The sequence below is a fragment of the Argentina anserina genome, chromosome 2 (assembly GCF_933775445.1).
Source record: "Argentina anserina chromosome 2, drPotAnse1.1, whole genome shotgun sequence".
Classification (NCBI taxonomy): Eukaryota; Viridiplantae; Streptophyta; class Magnoliopsida; order Rosales; family Rosaceae; genus Argentina; species Argentina anserina.
Window position 1 is genome coordinate 22860113 of NC_065873.1, and position 19253 is coordinate 22879365.

The 19253-nt window shown below is 40.7% G+C and overlaps 2 protein-coding genes across 4 annotated transcripts; both read right to left on the reverse strand.

Moving 5' to 3' along the window:
- Nucleotides 1-2756: 2756 nt before the first annotated feature.
- On the reverse strand, nt 2757-5131 carry LOC126783141 (uncharacterized). Of its 2 annotated transcripts, none has more exons than XM_050508550.1 (2): nt 4521-5131; nt 2757-4032 (listed from the first exon to the last, which is right to left on the reverse strand). In XM_050508550.1, exon 2 carries the CDS (start codon nt 3910-3912, stop codon nt 2899-2901), a length of 1014 nt encoding a protein of 337 aa, XP_050364507.1. In that variant the 5' UTR covers nt 3913-4032; nt 4521-5131; the 3' UTR covers nt 2757-2898. The 2 variants fall into 2 exon arrangements, with proteins under 2 accessions (XP_050364507.1, XP_050364506.1); XM_050508549.1 differs by having other exon boundaries at nt 4250-5131.
- Nucleotides 5132-15900: 10769 nt separating this feature from the next.
- On the reverse strand, nt 15901-19185 carry LOC126783568 (probable L-ascorbate peroxidase 6, chloroplastic/mitochondrial). Of its 2 annotated transcripts, none has more exons than XM_050509055.1 (11): nt 18796-19185; nt 18577-18697; nt 18387-18487; nt 18200-18287; nt 17992-18059; nt 17830-17916; nt 17344-17418; nt 17154-17231; nt 16975-17079; nt 16445-16516; nt 15901-16150 (listed from the first exon to the last, which is right to left on the reverse strand). In XM_050509055.1, exons 1-11 carry the CDS (start codon nt 19183-19185, stop codon nt 15998-16000), a joined length of 1338 nt encoding a protein of 445 aa, XP_050365012.1. In that variant the 3' UTR covers nt 15901-15997. The 2 variants fall into 2 exon arrangements, with proteins under 2 accessions (XP_050365012.1, XP_050365014.1); XM_050509057.1 differs by having other exon boundaries at nt 15901-16308.
- Between the last annotated feature and the right edge of the window lie 68 nt (nt 19186-19253).

The following is a 19253-nucleotide window of genomic DNA, read 5'->3' on the forward strand; positions in this document are numbered from 1 at the left end:
AGACATGATTTTATATGGAAGCTAATATTAAGGAAACAAAAATGATCAAAAGGGTAAAATAGATTGTTGAAAAAGAATTTAGGTGTAGATTAAAAAAATATTTAAGGGTGAGTTTAACTTCAAATGAGGCTCCAATATTGGGTCATAAACACACACATTCAAACACCACCATTGTATCGTGAACACTAATTTAAACCAACGAGTAAAGCTAACCAAATAGTTATGAGCAGACTATTTTGCTAACACGTTAATTGAATTGATTAAACTCAAAAATACACACACGCACACATATATATAACCAGATATCGATGACATAAATCTAACTGATATTGCAATTGGTAACTCAGTGTGTGATTCGAGTGGTTACCACAATATATATTCTGTTGAACAAACTGCATTTCATTCATCATCAAAGTCCGGCTTGAGCCTTTTTTTAGCTGTACTCAATCTTCAACTGCCAGAGCCAGAGCCCTTTCAACTCTCTCCATCAGCGGCTTTATATTTCTCATCTCAATGATTTCTTCCCTCACCCTCTCAAACTCTACGTACATCTTTCTTCGGAGAGATTGATTCAGTCCGAGAAGTGCGTTGATGTACTTATACTTTGTGTCGTAGGAAGCCCATTCACCAACCTTGCAGCACTCTCGAACCATCTCTGCACCATTGTTCATTTCTACACAAAAACTTTCTAGTTCCTCCTTGGAGTGCCACTTGACATCATTACTCTTTGGTTTTCCTGAGTCGTGGACTGTCACTATGAGATCCCCAAGGATGGGTTTAAGTATAGTTGCACTCTGCTCCTTTATTAGTTCAATACTCGAAAGCAGGCTCAAATATGCTGACTCTAATGAACCAAACGATTCCCCCTTGCCTTCCTCTTCCTTTCGATCCTGCACAGTTAGCACTGTTTCGGTATTTCTTAATGACAACAAGGCTTCGGACAAACCTTCCTGCTTCTCTAACATCTCCGAAAGCTTCTCTTTAACAATTAGCTGTGATAACATCTGCGCTATGACGGATTGTCTCCTGTTCATTTCAGCAACCAGTTGCTCCCAATCACGAGTTTCATTTTTCAACAGCAAATCTGATAGTTGGTTAAAATATCTGTCTAATTGAACAAGCTGGTCAGTGTAATTATATCTGCGGTGGTAGTACTTCCATATCTGAATGTTAGTGAACGTGCCTACTACCTCTATGCCCCTGCGAATTTTTTCAACCAGATCTAGACCTTCTTCATTCACGAGGTCCTCAAGTCCCTTGCAGTCTCCTTTGATCCATGGCTGGAGATGGTCAAGCGTGGACTTGAAGTTTCCGATGAGGGATTCGAACACGGTACAACTCTGCATTGCTTTCTCAACTCTCTTGAACAGAAGCTCGAACGATGGCCTGATTTCAGCCTCTGTGATCGATGCTACTGTCATATCTCTAACCGGAACTTAATTGTATGTGTTTCACTTTTATTATTATTATTATTATGTTTTATGTGTTTCACTTTGAAAGCTTGAGTCTCGGATTCCTGATATTGAAAGGGCTCACGAGAGATTTGTTAGGGACTTGATTATTGGTATGATTTATATGTCACAGGACAAACATTTATAAATACGAGATCTGAATTTAGAAAAACACGCACTTTTCCTCTTGAACGCAGGAAAACCATTTATAAGTTCCTACTCCTTAGAGGAAACGGATCCACCAATTACACATTATTTCCATCAGCATGATGTGGAATTTCCTATTTAGTAGTGGAAAACTACAATGAATAGAGTTAGGATACCGACTCTTGCTGCACCTCCTTTAAATGAATCGATTGACAAATCATTTCAAATCTGGACTTTTGCAATATCAGTGAAGGCTTTTGTTTGGCATTCAAGGAAGGTATTCTACATTTCTACTCAGATCATATCTTCACCAGACATATTCAAAAATCACAACTACCCCTCAGGCGAATCTTATTTTGATTACAAAAACATGAACTGCCGATTATCTGTAGTTATAGCAGGAGTACTAAAACTAAGCTTATAATTTGCGAGAAACTTACGGTAGCTCAAAAGGGTAGTTGTTCTAGGGGTTCTCATCTCTCATCCTAGACCTTTGTGATATGAAGCTGAAACCAAGGACCAGTCCACCAGTGTGATCTGGAAGCAAGAATTTAATCATTGTTCCTGAATTTTAAGATGGTCAAGCTTTTCCCTTACCTCTCCGGTTTACAACACCAAAAGATTATGTACAGCAGGAGAAGATGACCTTTCTCAGAGTAGTGTTTCCTCTAGCATTTTGTAACATGCTAACAGCTTCTCACTAAAAGTGACATATCATCATCACCAAACTTGTCAAAAGACAGTAAATACTACAGATTCATCTACTAGATTTTACAGAGATCAAACTATAACCCCATCCACGGGCCACTCAAAGCCCACATTTCTGTAGTTATACAGTACGGAGGCTTACAGTCGACTATGGTATTCAGATCATTTTCTAACTAGAAAGTGGTGGAAAGCCATTCATTTCCACCCCTGAAATTCATTCCCAAATAACTAAGGGTTCTTAATCGATTAGCATCAAAGTATACTCAAAAGTCACAATAAGGGAGAACAGAGTAAGGCTCGGGGCGTACAACTTTAAGGTTGGAATGCTTCCACACCATAACAATAACCAAAAACGATTTTGCAGGAATTCAGTAAAAAGGAAAACGACAATGATAAACCAAGTGAAGATGGAGCTAAAAGAACCAACCAACAACCAGATCAGAAAGGCAATAAGCAATAACTGATGTCTGATGATATGTATATAGTATATACAGAAACCATGTCAGTACATTTACAATTTCAGGATGAGCATTCACAAGGCACTAAGGCAAACAAACACAGGGTCCATAGTCACCTTAATTCTCGATATTGATCAAGTTATCCCAGAAACTCCTGCTGGAGCAAGCAGTCCCACACTGCTCACAATCTCATTCACCGCCTGCTCCATTTGCCTCGCATTATCCAATGCCCGACTCGCATTCTTGGACGTCTGCGATCTCAGAACATACACATATCTCTGCAGACACTGATTCAGCCCCAACAGCCCACCAATACACTCATCTTTTCTCTTACTATACCCCTCCCACTTCTTCGCAACCTCGTGGCTCCTCCTCACTACGCTCATCCCCTCCATCATCTCCACCACCAAGCTCCTCAGCTCCTCCTTCGGCCGGGCCAACATCCTATTACTCGCCGCCATCTCCTCCAAAAACGGCTGCAACGAGTACATTGTGCTCTGTATATCGGAAATCAAGAACCTAAACATCCACCGCCTCCTGTTCTTCTCCCCGGCCTCGCTCACCGCCTCAAACAGCCTCCGAAACACGAAAAGCGCAGCCTCCCCCTCCTCATTAGTACACTTGCTCTCCTCCTCCACCTCCTCACTAGTACACTTCCTCCCCTCCTTCACCTCCTCCGCCTCCGCCGCAGTTACCAACTTCACCGTGACGGCATCCAGCACCTTCTTGTAAGAATCAAAAAAGGCTTCCTGCAGGCGGTTGACCTCGCTGTTCTGCCGCCGCACAACCCCAATCTCCTCAATCCAAGTCCACTCCAGCAGGTCTCTCAGCTTCCTATCCAAGTCCAGAAGCTTCGCCGCGTAACCTTCCAGACACAGAGACCTCCATGACCGGAGCTTCGCCACCAGCTTCGCTCCGTTCTGCAATTCGACGACGACGGCCTCGATCCGCTCGTTTTGCTTGTACATGACATGGCGGCCTTCTTGGACCGGCTCGATGATTCGTGCTCTGAAGGAAACGAGCGTCGACTGGAGAAACCCTAGGATAGTTTTGAACTTTGCGTCCTTCTGCATCGATTGGTTGACTTGATCGCAGAGGAATTGGAAGACCGGAGCGAGCGACGCCGCTCCGATTGTTGCCACCGCCATGATTCAGAAACCCTAGATTTGTTGATTTTGGGAACCCTAGGTTCTTCAATTTCGCGATTTCACAATTTGGGGAAGAACCGATGAAGATATGGATGTTATGAACCGGGTGAATTTTCTGCTCTGTTTTATATTTGAAAAAGAAAAATGACCAGCATTTCCCGTCAGTTCAAAACAGAATATTCCGTCTACAAAATTCTAGAACATACCAGTGATCAATAGTAGATGATGTCGTGTGTAATGCTAACCATAGTTAGATATAAAAATAATAAAAGATAATTATATATTATATATGAATGAAATAATATTTTAAAATAATATAAAATTTGTTCTCACAAACCTTCAGGCTTCAATCCAAAGCACCCATGCCTTACTACATGAATAACATATATAGCATGTTAATTAATAAGACTAAAGGGCAGAAGGGGTTTGGTTTGATTATTCTGAAGAATACAGACTTAAATGTATTTCATTAGTTGGTCATCGCATCAGCTTCAATATGAAATTTTTGATAAGCAGTTCATATCCTGGTCTCCTGAGTATCTTGAAGAAAATTAATTATTTTGTTCCAGTTTTCTGCAAAAAAAATCTAGTTTATCTACGAATCTTACGGATTTTTAACTTGCCGGGTGGAGCAAGAAGAAAGAGAACCTATGTAGCACGGACTCTTGGTTGTCCGCGTATCGCGTGTCGGACACGAGCACGAACACAGACACGTTGGGACACGCTCTGATACGCCCCGACACGCATATTCAAGTTTGGACACTATGTCGACACGTTCGTATCCTCAACGAACACGCAATCAGACACGCGAACAAGAAGGTGATGGGTCTGCCCCGAACTTCTTTGATTCGGTAAATCCCAAAAACAAGAAGGTCATGAGGTTGGAAGGTTTGCTGTGGATCGATCATGGTGAGGATAAGGTTCAATTGAAGGTGGGATTTGAGGTTGGCTACAGAAGGTGAGATCTCTGTGCATGTAGGGATTAGGTTCAACTGAAGGGGGATTTGAGGTTGATTGAGAGGTGGAATCTTGGTGGTAGATGATAAGAGTAGATAAGGGGTTTTGATCACAAAGCCATCTTTCCTTTGATAATATCAAGATGGCTTTGATTCGTTTAATCGGAGAAGGAAGAAAGGAAGACAGAGAGTGGCGGTGGTCGTACCTATTGGAGGATGCTCTTGGCGGCTGAGTTTGGAGATCCAATTTGCCATGATTGGTGTTAATTAGAAGAAAGAGCAATCTTTTGGAGTAGTATCGAGGGCGTTTGATGCTATCAAAATTACAGCTACATTTGCTTATATTTTTCTCTTTATTTAGATTATACATATATTTATTTTAAATATAATTATAATTAACGTGTTTAAAACTTGTCCGTGTCCAATAAAAATTTCATTTAGCGTGTTCGCGTATCGATTCGTGTTTATACCCGTACCACATAAAAGAGAACAAATTTGTTAAAATAAAAGTGAAAATAAAATGGTTAACATGATTAAACATAAGGGAGAAAAGGACACATGGCAACAAGATTGGGCATATGCTGGGCAAATTATGGGTGGACGATAAATTTGTTTCCGTCTATGTTGTAGGAGAAAATGCAATAATATAACAATAGAGAGATGATATATTATTCATTGATAGATACCTTCATTTATAGAGTCCAAAACCATAACTAAGCAGGATTCCTATCACTAATTTGTATTAGTAAATTTTTTACTACATGAAATGCTAATTCCTTATCCTATATGAAATAAACCCAAGGCACATTTAGAAGTGAATATCCTAAAACAATCTATATGTTAATTTTATGTTATCTAGACGTACGTGATTGACCGACATAAAAATTGTGGTATGCAAGTCGTTTTAATTCGAATGTATAGGGGTGTGTTATGTGATGTCAAAGTAATTGTATTTTATTCGAGTGTATAACATTTTTTCGTGTCATGAATACGACGTCGTCTTATGAGGCGATCATATTTTAAAGCATTTTATTTGTTATATGCACACTAAAATTTATGAAAGAGTCAATTGGGACAAAAAAATGGCGTCATTTTCTTGCCCCTATTGACACTTGATTAAAGTTTCGACTTTCTATAACCTGACACATGAGAAAAATTGTGATAGTGGTTCTTGAATACAAGAATATGACTCAATTTTATGAGGTCATCGTATTGTAAGTTAAGTTATAAATACCTTAATCACACTAAAAATTGAATAAGAGTCAATAGTGCCATAAATTTCAATGTTTTTCAGGACCTAATATTTGAAGAATATTATGATGGAGGGGATTGGAGGCATGTGGTGCCAAGAATACAACACTACCATATAAGTTATTGTATTTTATGTCAAAATTATAAACGTTAAGCACGCTAAAATTTGAGTAATGTTCCGGGAGAATTACTATTCTACCCTTGTGTGTGTCTTAGCCTAATAAGTTTCCTGTTAGGAGATAGATTAGCATCTCCGTAATAGATTAGGACTCCGAATCTTATGGGATTATGGTTTTGTAATGCCTATATAGGCCCCCATATCATTCAATAATACACAATTATTTCATCCTGAAACACGTTATCAGCACGTTGCTCTAAAACCCTGAACTTTTAGAGCCCTAGAAATTTTTTCTCTTCTCCACCGCCGGCCTCCGGCATCTCCTCGTCGGAGCAGCCCCTGCATGCTGCCCCTGTAGCCCCGTGCGCAGCCCCTGCATGCTGCCCCCGCAGCCCCGCGCGCAGCCCCTGCATGCTGCCCCCGCAGCCCCGCGCGCAGCCCCTGCATGCTACCCCCGCAGCCCCTGCATGCTGCCCCCGCAGCCCCGCGCGCAGCCCCTGCATGCTACCCCCGCAGCCCCGCACGCTGCCCTGCCCTGCAGCCCCCGCACGCTGCCCTGCCCTGCAGCCCCCGCAACGCAGCCCTGCAGCCCCCGCAACGCAGCCCTGCACGCACGCACGCAGCCCCGCATGCAGCCCCTGCGACCCCCCCTGCTGCCCCTGCACGCAGCCTCCGCAGCCCCGCAGGGTATCCTCCGCATTCGCTCCGCAAAAACATCTTTTTGCCCTGAAAAACCCCGCATCAGAGGATTCAAAATTGCTCATCCCGCATATATACGAAATGAACGCAAACTGCACAAGCAAACTCTTCGCTCAAGAGAAGCTACTCCCGTCTTCTCTACCCTTTTGGGCCTTTAAACTATTTCTCTTTTTTCCTTTTTATTTTCCTATTGCTTATTAAATCGTTTATTTGCACATTTTTGTTTTCTAACTATGTTTCACGTGCTTGCATAGGAAAAGTGATCACTCGTCGTACTATGGTGATGACATTCATGCCGAGATGGACGATACTTTTGTCATCTACATATGATTTTGATCGTATCCTCCCAAGATGTTTATGTCATCGGACGAAGATCGAAAATGAATTCAACAAGCAACTTCATGCGTGACGATCGATTTGCAGAGCAATTTACTTATATGCGGTCTATTTGGCAGACCAACAAGTATGTTTTTCTTAAAGTTGCTGCTTTTGAAGATATATATATAAATTATCGGGCGCTATTAGCCTTTTTCATGTCTTCTTTTCCGGCCTTTCTTATAACGCCGATGAGACCAAAGAGGGATATGATTCCCCTCTTGGTCGACGTTTTTCGTGTGACGGTCCTGGGGGAGTCACGTTATTATTTAAAAGGAAGATATCGATTTCGTGTGGTCGCCTGAGTGCACCGCTGTTTTGGGTGCGATCATGAGAATCACCGATATGCATCGATTATTTTGTGACCATATACATCACAACCTTCTAATTCCGGTTATATACTTGAATAGTTTCGATTATTTGAAACCTATACAACCCTCGTTTCTTATGGATGCGTCGCCATCGCGACTGTTATTTGAGTGTATGAGTTTTCTTAAACTCATGTCTATAAACGATAATCTCAAGGACTACGTACTCATTTATTTGAGTTGATTCATTACTCTGATGCAGCACTATTTGCTGACAAAAAGATCCCAAATATAACGAATTCTATGGGACACACTTAAAAGTGATTTAATAAACGTCTATGACATTGTATTATCAGAGTTGACCTTGATGCATACTCCACATCAAAGAAACGCATGCCATTTTTGGCACCTGTATCTATTTCTTGAGGGAATTTTGGAGATGGAAACGTAACATTCTTCCATTCTCAAGTAAACACATTTTTGAGTCTCAGGCTAAGGCTCCGCCCAATCTGATATGCAAGATTTTGTTGCTACAGACTTTTGATTAGTCAATCTATTTTGACTATGTCTTCTGCTTACTATTTTTCAAGTATGACGTTGGCATTGCCATGATTATTGCTCGACTTTAGCTTAAGTCGTCTATTGGAATTAGAACCTTGTTTGTGTTGTATTAAATATTGGCATATTCTATAAAATTTATTGTATTTCTTGTTTACAAGATTGACTCGTGAGAATTTTATTTGCCTTGGCTTAGCATGCATGGTCGACGTTTGCAACTCACGTGGTTTTTAAATTGGCCACTTTTGGGTTACATGGGACCCCAATAGCACTACATTGTGATTTTGGACTTTGAAATTTGGAAAACGGATCTCGGAACGTCAAAATTGACGTCGTTTTTCCCGGTTACTGTTCCGGCGTTTCCGGAACGTTTTTTGACGTTTTACCGGCGTATTCGCCGCCTTCCGGCCATATTCCGGCATTTTCGGCACCGCCATCCGATTCCGGACGGCGTTCCCTGTCGGACATGAAGTTATGGCCTCCATACCGGCCAGGTCCAGCCACTGCCGACTGGATTTCCGGCAATCGGTGCCGCCGGCTTCCAACGTTTTTTTTTTTTCGTCGTTTCTCGTCATTTTTCCGGCATATCTCAGCAGTTCTTGCTGCCATGTTTTCCTAGTCCAAAATTCACCCGGTTTTGAGTTAATTTGACATGGTTTTCCGGTTAATTTTCCGGTTTTCTCCAAGTCGTTTCATAGCTCAAATGATTTTATTATTGGTGACCACCCGCACCAATTGGATGGTTTTTACCACCCAAATTGTTTGGTATTCAACTGCTCCAATACCATGTCTTTCCAACTCTTGAGTTGAAGAATGTAGTTCTATTGCCATGTGATACATTCGATGAGATTGTCATTTGTTTCAATCCCCTCTCTTACAATATCCTACGGCGTATTGTGTAGAGAAGTTCACCGCGTTGTTGAATCTCTTAATCTTCATTTTGAGAATGTCCCGCCGTGAAATCGAGTGTCTTGCTAATTGCGTAACCACCCACACTGTCCTACGGCGCAGGTAGTTGTTTTACGGAGCTCGTGCGGAGATTGTGTTGTATATCTTCGTGCCTTGCTAAGTTTTAAAGGCCATACATGCCAATGATGGATTTTCATCTTGATATTTGTGTTAAGAATGGAGAGGAATAAATCTGTCAGATTTCATTGACAATATCTTTTTCAAGTTTCGACAGTAGCTTTATTAGCTTGCAGACATAGTTTTGCTTGCCTGCAGCAGTAGCTTTATGTAACTCAAGATTCTTTGAATCATGGGTTCGGTTTTACTGTCTTCTCGGTTTTGTGATCGTTTTTTGGTCATTTTGAACAAGATATGATGATTCGAGTTCTTTCAAATTCACATTATCATCTATTTTTCATGTTCACGAAGCGATTGGAGGACCACCTCACCCATGCTCCACACGGTGAGGCCGAGCCTATCCGTGCCATGCACGGTGAGGCCGAGCCTGCCTATTTCGGCGGCTCCATGGCATTAAGGCCGTCGGTGGCGGCATCCCCTCCTTCACAGGAGCTTGTGATGCCTCCCGTGTTTTCTAATGCCTCCATGGTAATCTCTGATGCCCATCGCTCATTTTGCAAAGCTTGTTCTTTTGCTAGATTTCAAGGAAGTCCTTATTTGCTAAGGCTCCAACCGAGAACATTCCATTCTTACGAAGTATTTAAGGTGACATTAGTGGACCCTATCCAACCGAATACGGACATTTTTCGGTATTTTTATGGTATAGGTTAAGAGCATCGACGCGTTGGTCACACGTCGCTTTGCTTTCCATAAGAAACGCTGCATTCGCTAAAGTTTTTAGCTATGATCATCATACTAAGGGCTCACCACCCTTCCCATCCTCTCAAATCTATTTGATTGGATACCGTTGGAGAGTTCACCTCCACGACTTTGATGATTTCGTTTTGCATATCTACTGGGATCGTCGTTGAACATATTATTCCTCATGTTCATTCACTGCACGATCTAGCAGAGCTCGGACTTGGTTATGGGTACTAACCTACCGATTTTTGCATGGAGATATGTAATGATGTTGCATGCAGCGACACTTATTCGTTTTAGACCCACAACTTGCCAAGCGTTTAGTGTGTACCAGATGATTACTGGATACGATCCCAACGTTCTTTTCCTTAAACGCCTATTTGGTTAAAGTTGTTTATGTGCCTCTATTGTAGTTATCTCAATGGGTCTACTTGAAACGATTAAGTATTCTGGTTGGTTATGATTTATGAATCACCAACACTTGTCCGCTATTTTCAATCTACAACCGTTGATCTCTATCCTGCGATATTAGCAGACGGTCACTTTTATGAGACATACTTCCCGTCGTTAGGGGGAGATATGGAATGCTCCCATTCTGGTTTTAACGCCAGGAATTGACGTGGTGTGGCACTATGTCTCATTAAGATCCCGCACGACTCAAAGTGAGCAAATGTGCAACGCATTATCGACCTCCAGAAAGTCAAAAATTCGATGCTCAATGACTTTACCGATATTGCGAAAGTGACGAGATCGCACATAAATGCTGTGATGTGCCGGTAAGGTTGGGACTCTCAGAATATGAGAGAATTTCATATGACCTGGTCCTAGCACCGTTGGCACCATCCCTGACAGTGGGAAGGAAGCCGGCGATGGCACCATCGTACGCTGTGGTGTTGTCGGCGCCCGTGGCATTGCACCACAAAACAAGGGAGGCAAATGCAAAGATGGACTAGTAAGTGTCATAGCTTCGGTCTTGGCTCCTGCCTAGATGAGGGGGAGACCATTATTCTCTGGAATCAAAACCAGAAAGAAGCGAAGTGCGTAGGCACAAGTATTCCGCCCATCATCAAGAGATATTCTCTAAACATGTGTATCAACTAAGTTATGTGGGATGCTACAGACTCATTTTGTTGATGTTAGAGAAGAATAGAACTCTCACGAATTGATCGTATACAGCGCGCGCGTGTGTTTAATGTATTGATCTCCCATGATTGATGATGTATTCGCTTATGCTCTTATTCCGTTGTAAAGCATCAACGATGAGCAACTTGACCGAAGTGGAAAGAATCAATACAGGCTGAACTAGACTTGTTATGTTGGTCGTTGTTCGTAAGTGTAATGAGAAAGATGAAGTCATGCGATATACGCAGGACTTATGGCGCAAAGATTGTCTCATTATCCTAGTATTGAGTACGATGAGTTATATTCTCTCGTTATGGACATAATTGCTTTCCGCTACTTGATCAGTAGTAGTGTCCATGAAAACTGATTTGCAGCATATGATAGTGGTCATAGAATATCTGTAAAGGGATCTTGACGCAGATATGAGAGTGCCCGAGGGACTTTAAATGCCTCCAGACCACGGAGAGCTTATATAATTAGATTGCGATGTTCGAGAGAACGTAGTACAATCGGTTGCAAGAACTCATACCCATATGTGTTCATATGAAGCTAATTCTTGATTCTCTATTCCGTCTAAGTATAGATGATGAAGAGATTCAATGAGCTATACATTCATGCATGCTAGTGTTGTTGGGACACTATTGCTTTCATTATGACGTGATTAACTATGCGCCTATGCATTGTCATTGGACTTGCATTGCTTCTTTGACATGGGTTTAGTTCTACACTTAGTGAACCAACACAAATCCTATCCACACCAACGCCGTCAGCAGCTTCAGCAACATCAACGTACGCCTTGGTGTAGAAGTCGACACTGGTAGCGTAGACGATGCATACGGTTTCGTCTTGGACCAAAATCAGTCCTTCATTGGTCCATTCCCCCATTCTTTTTGCGAAAGACACATTAAATGTGACAAATCAGAATCTGTCTAGTTTCGTAGGTCAACTTCAACGAGACCTACAGGACAGCTCGCTCGATGAAATATGGTGAAATTGGTACCGTTGGAAAGGTCTATGTGTCTACTTTCCAGGGACACTAACCTTTCGTTCATAGCTATCATATTGAGTGAGTTATGGCCGTTTTAGCAAAGTAGGACAGTCCTGTCCGGAAATTTGCAAGTCAGTCAACTTCGACAGAGCATTGTGAACTGCTCCGATCGGATGAGGTTGTGAACCTTATGTCACTGGAAAGCCACGGGTGTCTACTTTTCAGAACATTTTACGATTCGCTGATACCTATTTTGACGAAGAAGTTATGGCCGTTTAAGTGAGTGAATGTCATTCTATCCGAGAATCTGATTTTCATTTCAAACTCTCGTTTTGAGTTGTTATGCAATCTTGTTTCCTAAGATCTAAGTTTGGCTAAGTATAGCATGTATGATCTAAGGATGTGTGGCTAGATTAATGATTAATCATTAGCCCAAGACTACGTTTGAGAAGCATGTAATGAACGTTGTATACATTGTTCTTTGTACTCCATGATTATGACACTAATCAAGGGGAGTTGTTTCGTAGACTTCAGGGGGAGTCTACCTCACATGATGCTATCAAATGTAGACGGTGCGTTGTACTCTTTTTCCCTTCGATCAAGCTTTTGTTTTTACCCAAGAGGTTTTTATTTTGCTTGACAAGGTTTTTACCGAGGCAACGATGTGTGCACCATGCAACCTAGGCATGCGACACAAGGGGGAGTGTTCCGGGAGAATTACTATTCTACCCTTGTGTGTGTCTTAGCCTAATAAGTTTCCTGTTAGGAGATAGATTAGCATCTCCGTAATAGATTAGGACTCCGAATCCTATGGGATTGTGGTTTTGTAATGCCTATATATAGGCCCCCATATCATTCAATAATACACAATTATTTCATCCTGAAACAAGTAATAGTTTTATGGTGTGTTCTTTTTGTCGTTATTAACACTTGTTCAAGTTTTAGTCTTTCTAAAGCACAACCCATGAAAAAAAAGGGTACAATAGCATTTTTTATTGTTAGGAATACGACGACATCTTATATATGAGGCGATCATATCTTATGACACTTTATTTGTCATATACACACCAAAATTTATGAAAGAGTCAATTGAGACAGAAAAATGATATCAACTTTTTGTCTCTATTGACACTTGATTAACGTTTCAACTTTCTAAGGCCTGATACATGAGAAAAATTATAGTAGCGATTCTTGAATCCAGGAATATGACTCAATTTTACGAGACTATCATATTCAAAGTTAAATTATAGATGTTTTAATCACATTAAAAATTAAATTAGAATTAATGGTGCCAAAAATCTGTGTTTTTAAGACCTAACATTTGAAAAATATTATGATAGAGCATGTGATGCCAAGATTACAACAGTACCATACAACTTATAGTATTTTATGTCAAAGTAACTGTTCATGGTGTGTTCTTTTAATCTGTTATTGACACTTGTTTGATGACGGTCGGTAGTGTTAGGAATACAACACCACTTATTCTATTTATGATGAATACCTTTCTTACAGTATTGGAGTATGCAAATGCAATATATTCGCAAGTAGATTCAAATTATTTAAGTACTCTACAGTACCAAACGTATATGAACTAGAATGCTTTGTACTTCTCAAAAGCTAGACTATTAGTAGGTATGTTAATTAATACTTCTTAGAGATCATGCATCGTCTTAAACTTTTAGTTTTCCAGCTAATCTATACTAACTAGGATGAATGGATTAGGAGTTTAGGACTAGGGCTGCTGATGCTAACTTCTGCAACCAGAATCGAATAGAAGACGCATCTCACTACTAATTAAATCATCTAAAAGCTCAACGAGGTCTACTGTTACACCATTTTGGGTGCAATCAGGGTAATTAAATATTCAAGCCAAATCTCAAACTCAAAAGTTTGATCAAATCATTATAATCAAGCAAACAAAGAACATGTACGAAACAAAACCACCTGACTAGTTTGATTCTGCACCACATCACTGCATCTGAATTCATCCATAGCCGTCACCATCACATCTATAAAAGCCAAGACCTTCCTTGCATTCTTTTTCATCAGCTCCCTCAGTTGATTCTGCGCCTGGTAACTGCTTTTGAATTCATCGGAAGCCGTATTCATGTTTTTCGGAGAAGCAAGTCATCCCTTACTTTCCTTGCCACCTCCCATCTCGTTATACATAATAGTTTTTCAAGAGATTGATCCAGTCCGAGTAGGTTGTTGATGCACTCATACTTTCTCTTATTGTAGCCACCCCACACACCAAACCCGGAGCTCTTTCTTAGTTCCTCATCTGCGCCATCAAATGCTTCTGCCTTCTGTTCCATAAAGGGTTTCAACAATATGACTATATGAGTCTGGCAAAAATATCACGGAGAAGCAAGTAAAACATCGATGGTGTTTTCTCGTTGGTCCACACTTCATGAACCGGTGTTTTCGCTCCTCCGGCCGCATAGTTTCTGGCTGGCATGCCTTTTCAAAACTATCTACGATTCTCTGAACCTTTTCATTCAAAAAGGTGTATACTTCGGAGCTCATCGGGTATTGCATATGGCCTATGATATCATTCAGTCCTTTCACATCACTTAATTCCCTCACCGACGACATCTCCAACAGACATCTGAAACGACTATCCAAATCAAGAAGTTCGAGGGCGTAATCATCCATGCAGAAATAAAGGTCCCAACGTCGGAGCTTGGAGAACTTCCCAGTTATTAGCTTTATGCCCTTCTACACTGTTATCATCAAATATTCAATTTTTGCATCTGCGGAAGTTGGGTTGGCTGAATGTAGGTCTTCTTGTAAAGGCGGGATGATTCGTTCTTTCATGGAGTTGAGCGTGCACAGCAAGTAGCCCAAGAGCGTTTTGAACTTGCTATTCTCATCCATCGATTGGCTGACTTGATTGCAAAGTTCTTCAAATACAGGTCCAAGCGAAGTCGCTCACATTGTCGCCACCGCCATGATAAGTCGCAGAATCCAAATTTAGATACACAGAACTCTATTATGTAGGAGTCAAGGTCTTGTTCTCTAAGACAGAATATCTACCCCAGTAGATTGTTCTATCCTAAAAACGGAAATATACACATTTAGTAGGATTACACATGATTTTCTTGCCTTTTATGATCAAGTTGGAGAAATGGGAGTGAACTTTAAGTTAGATCACTTAGATGCATTAGGAAAAGCACCGCGTGAATGTCAATCTTACTTGCCAAATCCTGAAGCACAACTTCCCAATAGCAGAGGGCATCATGTCATCGACCAGGAAGCAACAAAAGAACGTAAATATTAGTCATCTACTGACGGTATGTTGCAGCTGGATCAATTGGCTATCAATCTATTACAGGATAATTTAAAACTCATCATCCAACAAAATTAACTCTATATATTCGGTAACTGTATAAAGTGACTAATCAGATATTAATGTCAATGAATCATAGCCATCACTACGCGTTTATGTTACATTGCTGGTAAAAGATGTCATATATGCCCACTACTAGATTCAGAATATCAAATAGATTTCCTTGCTGCACAGTAGAATACAGGAGCAGCTTATGTTGAAATCAATGCAGAAACCACAATGACTCAAATCAGCCAATTATACTCTATTCACTTTGGGTGATATTTGTGTCATATAACCTTAAAAAATTTCCATCAACATTCTTTTGTTTTGCCATCAACCCACCAGAACATGAGTTTTATAACGAGTGTAATTCTGAGATAGCTTAACTTTCTCTGCTGTAACCAAAGAAGTGTGGTATGGCAGTTATCTACTTTTTCACAGATCGACAGTGTAAAGTATAAGTTTCAAACAACAAAGAATATTTGGCGTACTAATTTAAGCAAAAAAGATCAACCTCATGTAACCTTTGGGATCACTTCTATTTATATCAGTATGAAGTGTAAGCTAACATTGCAATTCAATTTCAATTTGTAAGAAACAGAAATCCAAAACTTAGTTCCCAAAGAGTGATGTCAAAATTGCCAAAACAGAAATCACAATAATAATATTTAGAAAATAGTTTGTCTGTAGAGGCTTATCTGGGCTTCCACCAATAGCTTGATACTCCGCCCGGATCTTCTCCTTCATAGAGTCTGAAAGCTCTCTCTGCAATTCACATAGGTAATACTATTGAATTTTTATTCCTTTCTCCTTCATTTAAGACTTCCAACTATTACATGTGAGTTTGACAGGAAATGAAATAGCTTCATCTTGTATTATTAAAAGAGATGCCACAACAAAACATGACTCTTTTTTTTTTAGTCCTGCAGAAAACCATAAATATTAAAAACCATGAAAAATTTGTACACCAAAAAAAAAAACCCACCAAAATTGTCTTAGATGCTCAATTTATAATCATTGACCAAAGAAATAAGGAGGTTAGAGTTCCATGTTTACAACCTTGCCGGATGAGTATTTAGCTGCCACAAACTTTTCTGGTACAGGTTGTGCACCATCATCAATCACGATACCCTAATCATCAAATCAAGAACAGTCTAAGGTGAATAGGCAAACTGTATGTAAATGAACATTAACATATGTGAACAAATGAATTTTTGGGTGCCATTAACTGAATGGGGACAGAGCAATATAGGCCAACCCAAAAGGAAACAAACAAACAAAAAAATTTTAGGAATACTAAAATGGACTTCAGTAGAAGAAAAAGAATACTATATGCATATCATCCAATAATTTTGAAACTAAATGTTGCTCAAGCAAATCGACATTGAAACAAATAAAAATATTGTACATCATCGTGTCTTTTTTTTCCCATTTTTTCAACAAAGACCTATGTGAGAACTGGGTTCCCCTCACTTGAGCAATAAATTAGATGTAGGGTTGTGGTAATTAAACTGGCTGTACAACTGTACACGTAGTTAATTCCTATAAATAAAAAAACAATAGTGACAGAGGACTGAAAGCTAGCAAACCTCTGGAGGATCAAACTTGGCTCCTATGTCACTGAGTTTAGCATGAGCTTCAGCATAATCCTTGAAGAAGGCTTCTTGATCTTCAGCATATTTCTCAGCAAATACCTGAAAATTATGTTAAACTTACATGTCATCACATCTGAGAATTAAAATGCCTTCCACTTCTATTTATGTCTTACCTTGAATGATGGGTCTTCAAAAAGAGCAGCATCAGTGGGCAACACTAGTAGATCTTCATCCCTTTTTTCCTTGATATCCTGTACAGAACAACAACAATAAAAATAAGAAAAACCAGTAATCAGCCCGCATCTCCATATAACCTCCTGTTGGGAGCAGTGTCAAAAATTAAGTGTATATTCAATTTCAAACCTTGAAGTATGAATTATCAAATTTCAACCATTGTGCTGTCCAAGATTGTCCTCCTGGTGCGCCTGGCCCATCTTTCTGTTATGCAAAATAGTGATAGTTAACTTGCTGGTTAAAGAATCGAAATTATTGTTCTTATTATTAGTATGTTCATCATAGCTGCTGCTACTAAGAAATATCTCTAACATATGGCCAACCTAATTCATGTTCTAAGTAGATTATCACCAACTCAGCATAAGTAGGGAGATAATTTCACCTAGGAAACAATCTCTCCATACTATTTCAAAAACTAAAGAAGGGTTATTCAAATACATGGCTAAAGAACCAATATACAGTCGTATGCACATATTTACCAATTCTACAAGCACATAATCTGGCTGTTACTATAATCCCACAACCTCAAACAAACCATTTGAATGGAAAAGGTCCAACCTAAGCAACACTTATGTTATTCATATATGAACATGATATGTAATGCTTATTCCATACCGTGTACTTTGTCTCTGGCTTGCCCCAACCACTGCGTTCAGGTCTGGACCTACCCAGAGTGTGTGCCCCTGATAATGCAACTATTTCCTACACGTCAAACAGCTTCATAAGCACATGCACATTATGATGAGCCAAAAATATGTAAACTAAACTTAAAGTCACCTTGTCATTTAATCCCATCCTGTAGAAAACCTCACGCAGATGATCAGCGGGTGAAGATGGGCCCGCATCTAAACAAACACCATATAGATATTTCAAAGAATGAATTCAGAAAACAGAGCACCAACTAATTAGGAATTCCATGTTTTCCTAGATAATGCATTTATAAGTTGCAGGATTTCCACATTAACACAACACATATCTTACTAACCCGGAAGCCTTCCTTCTTCTGGGCACTGCTCTGGTGCTGTAACATCAACTCTTCCGTACTTCATGGGAATCTTTGGGCCCCCAGCCTCCTGAGAAACCCAATCAAATAGAGCCACATTAAGAAATTTATAAACTCTCAAAAACTTCCACATTCAATTGACATTATGCAAAGAGAGAGCAAGACAAACCTCCACAGCGCTAGCGCTAGCCAATTGGAACAAGTCGGCGTATGTCACACTGGAGTACTTGTCTTTGATAGGCTGAATAAGCTTCAAAGCATTCACAAGACCTAAAATGCCATTATCATATTAATCATCATCAACCAACATTTCAAATGCTTAATTTCAATTTTAATCCAAATCAGCTATAACTAATCACCTGCATTAGCCGCGTGCTTAAGCTCGACCTCAAACCTCAAGCTCCCATTAGCTCCGCCTCTCTGCGGCCACTCCTCAATGTTCTTGTTGTATGTTCCAGAATCGTGCCATCCCAGCCGAACCTGCCAACAGTAAAAACCACTCCCTCAATCTCAACCTTTCACCACGATCGCCATCACCGCAGTAAAAAAAAATCTGTAACAAAAAGTCGATTACTTACCAGAATCGGATGGCAGAACTTAGTCCTGAGGAGTTCCCTGATGTCCTCTCTCGCGAGCTTGAGCTGCTCGGGATCGGAAGCCGCGCATTTCGGGGCGGCGGCGGCGAATCCGCGGCTGGAGGAGCAGGCCACCGGCGAGGCTTTGCGGCCGAGGAAGAGGTGAGAGATGAGCGGAGAAGAGCCGAGGCCTTTGCATTTGATAGAGGAAGGAGAGGAGCGAGACAGGGAGAGGGAGGCTCTGGAGGAGGGGATGATGCAGCGGGAGGAAGTGGCGGCGGCGCCGCAAAGAGCGACGGAGGCCATGGGTGGAGTTGGTGAAGAAGTGGGAGAGCGGGAGAGTGTAGGAGTTGTTGGGAGTGATGGAGAGAGAGGAGCGTGATAGTGTGGCATTGTGGATCACACGATTTGCTGCGGGCGTCTCCTTTTGTTTTGGATGGGCTGATATTGGGACGGAACAG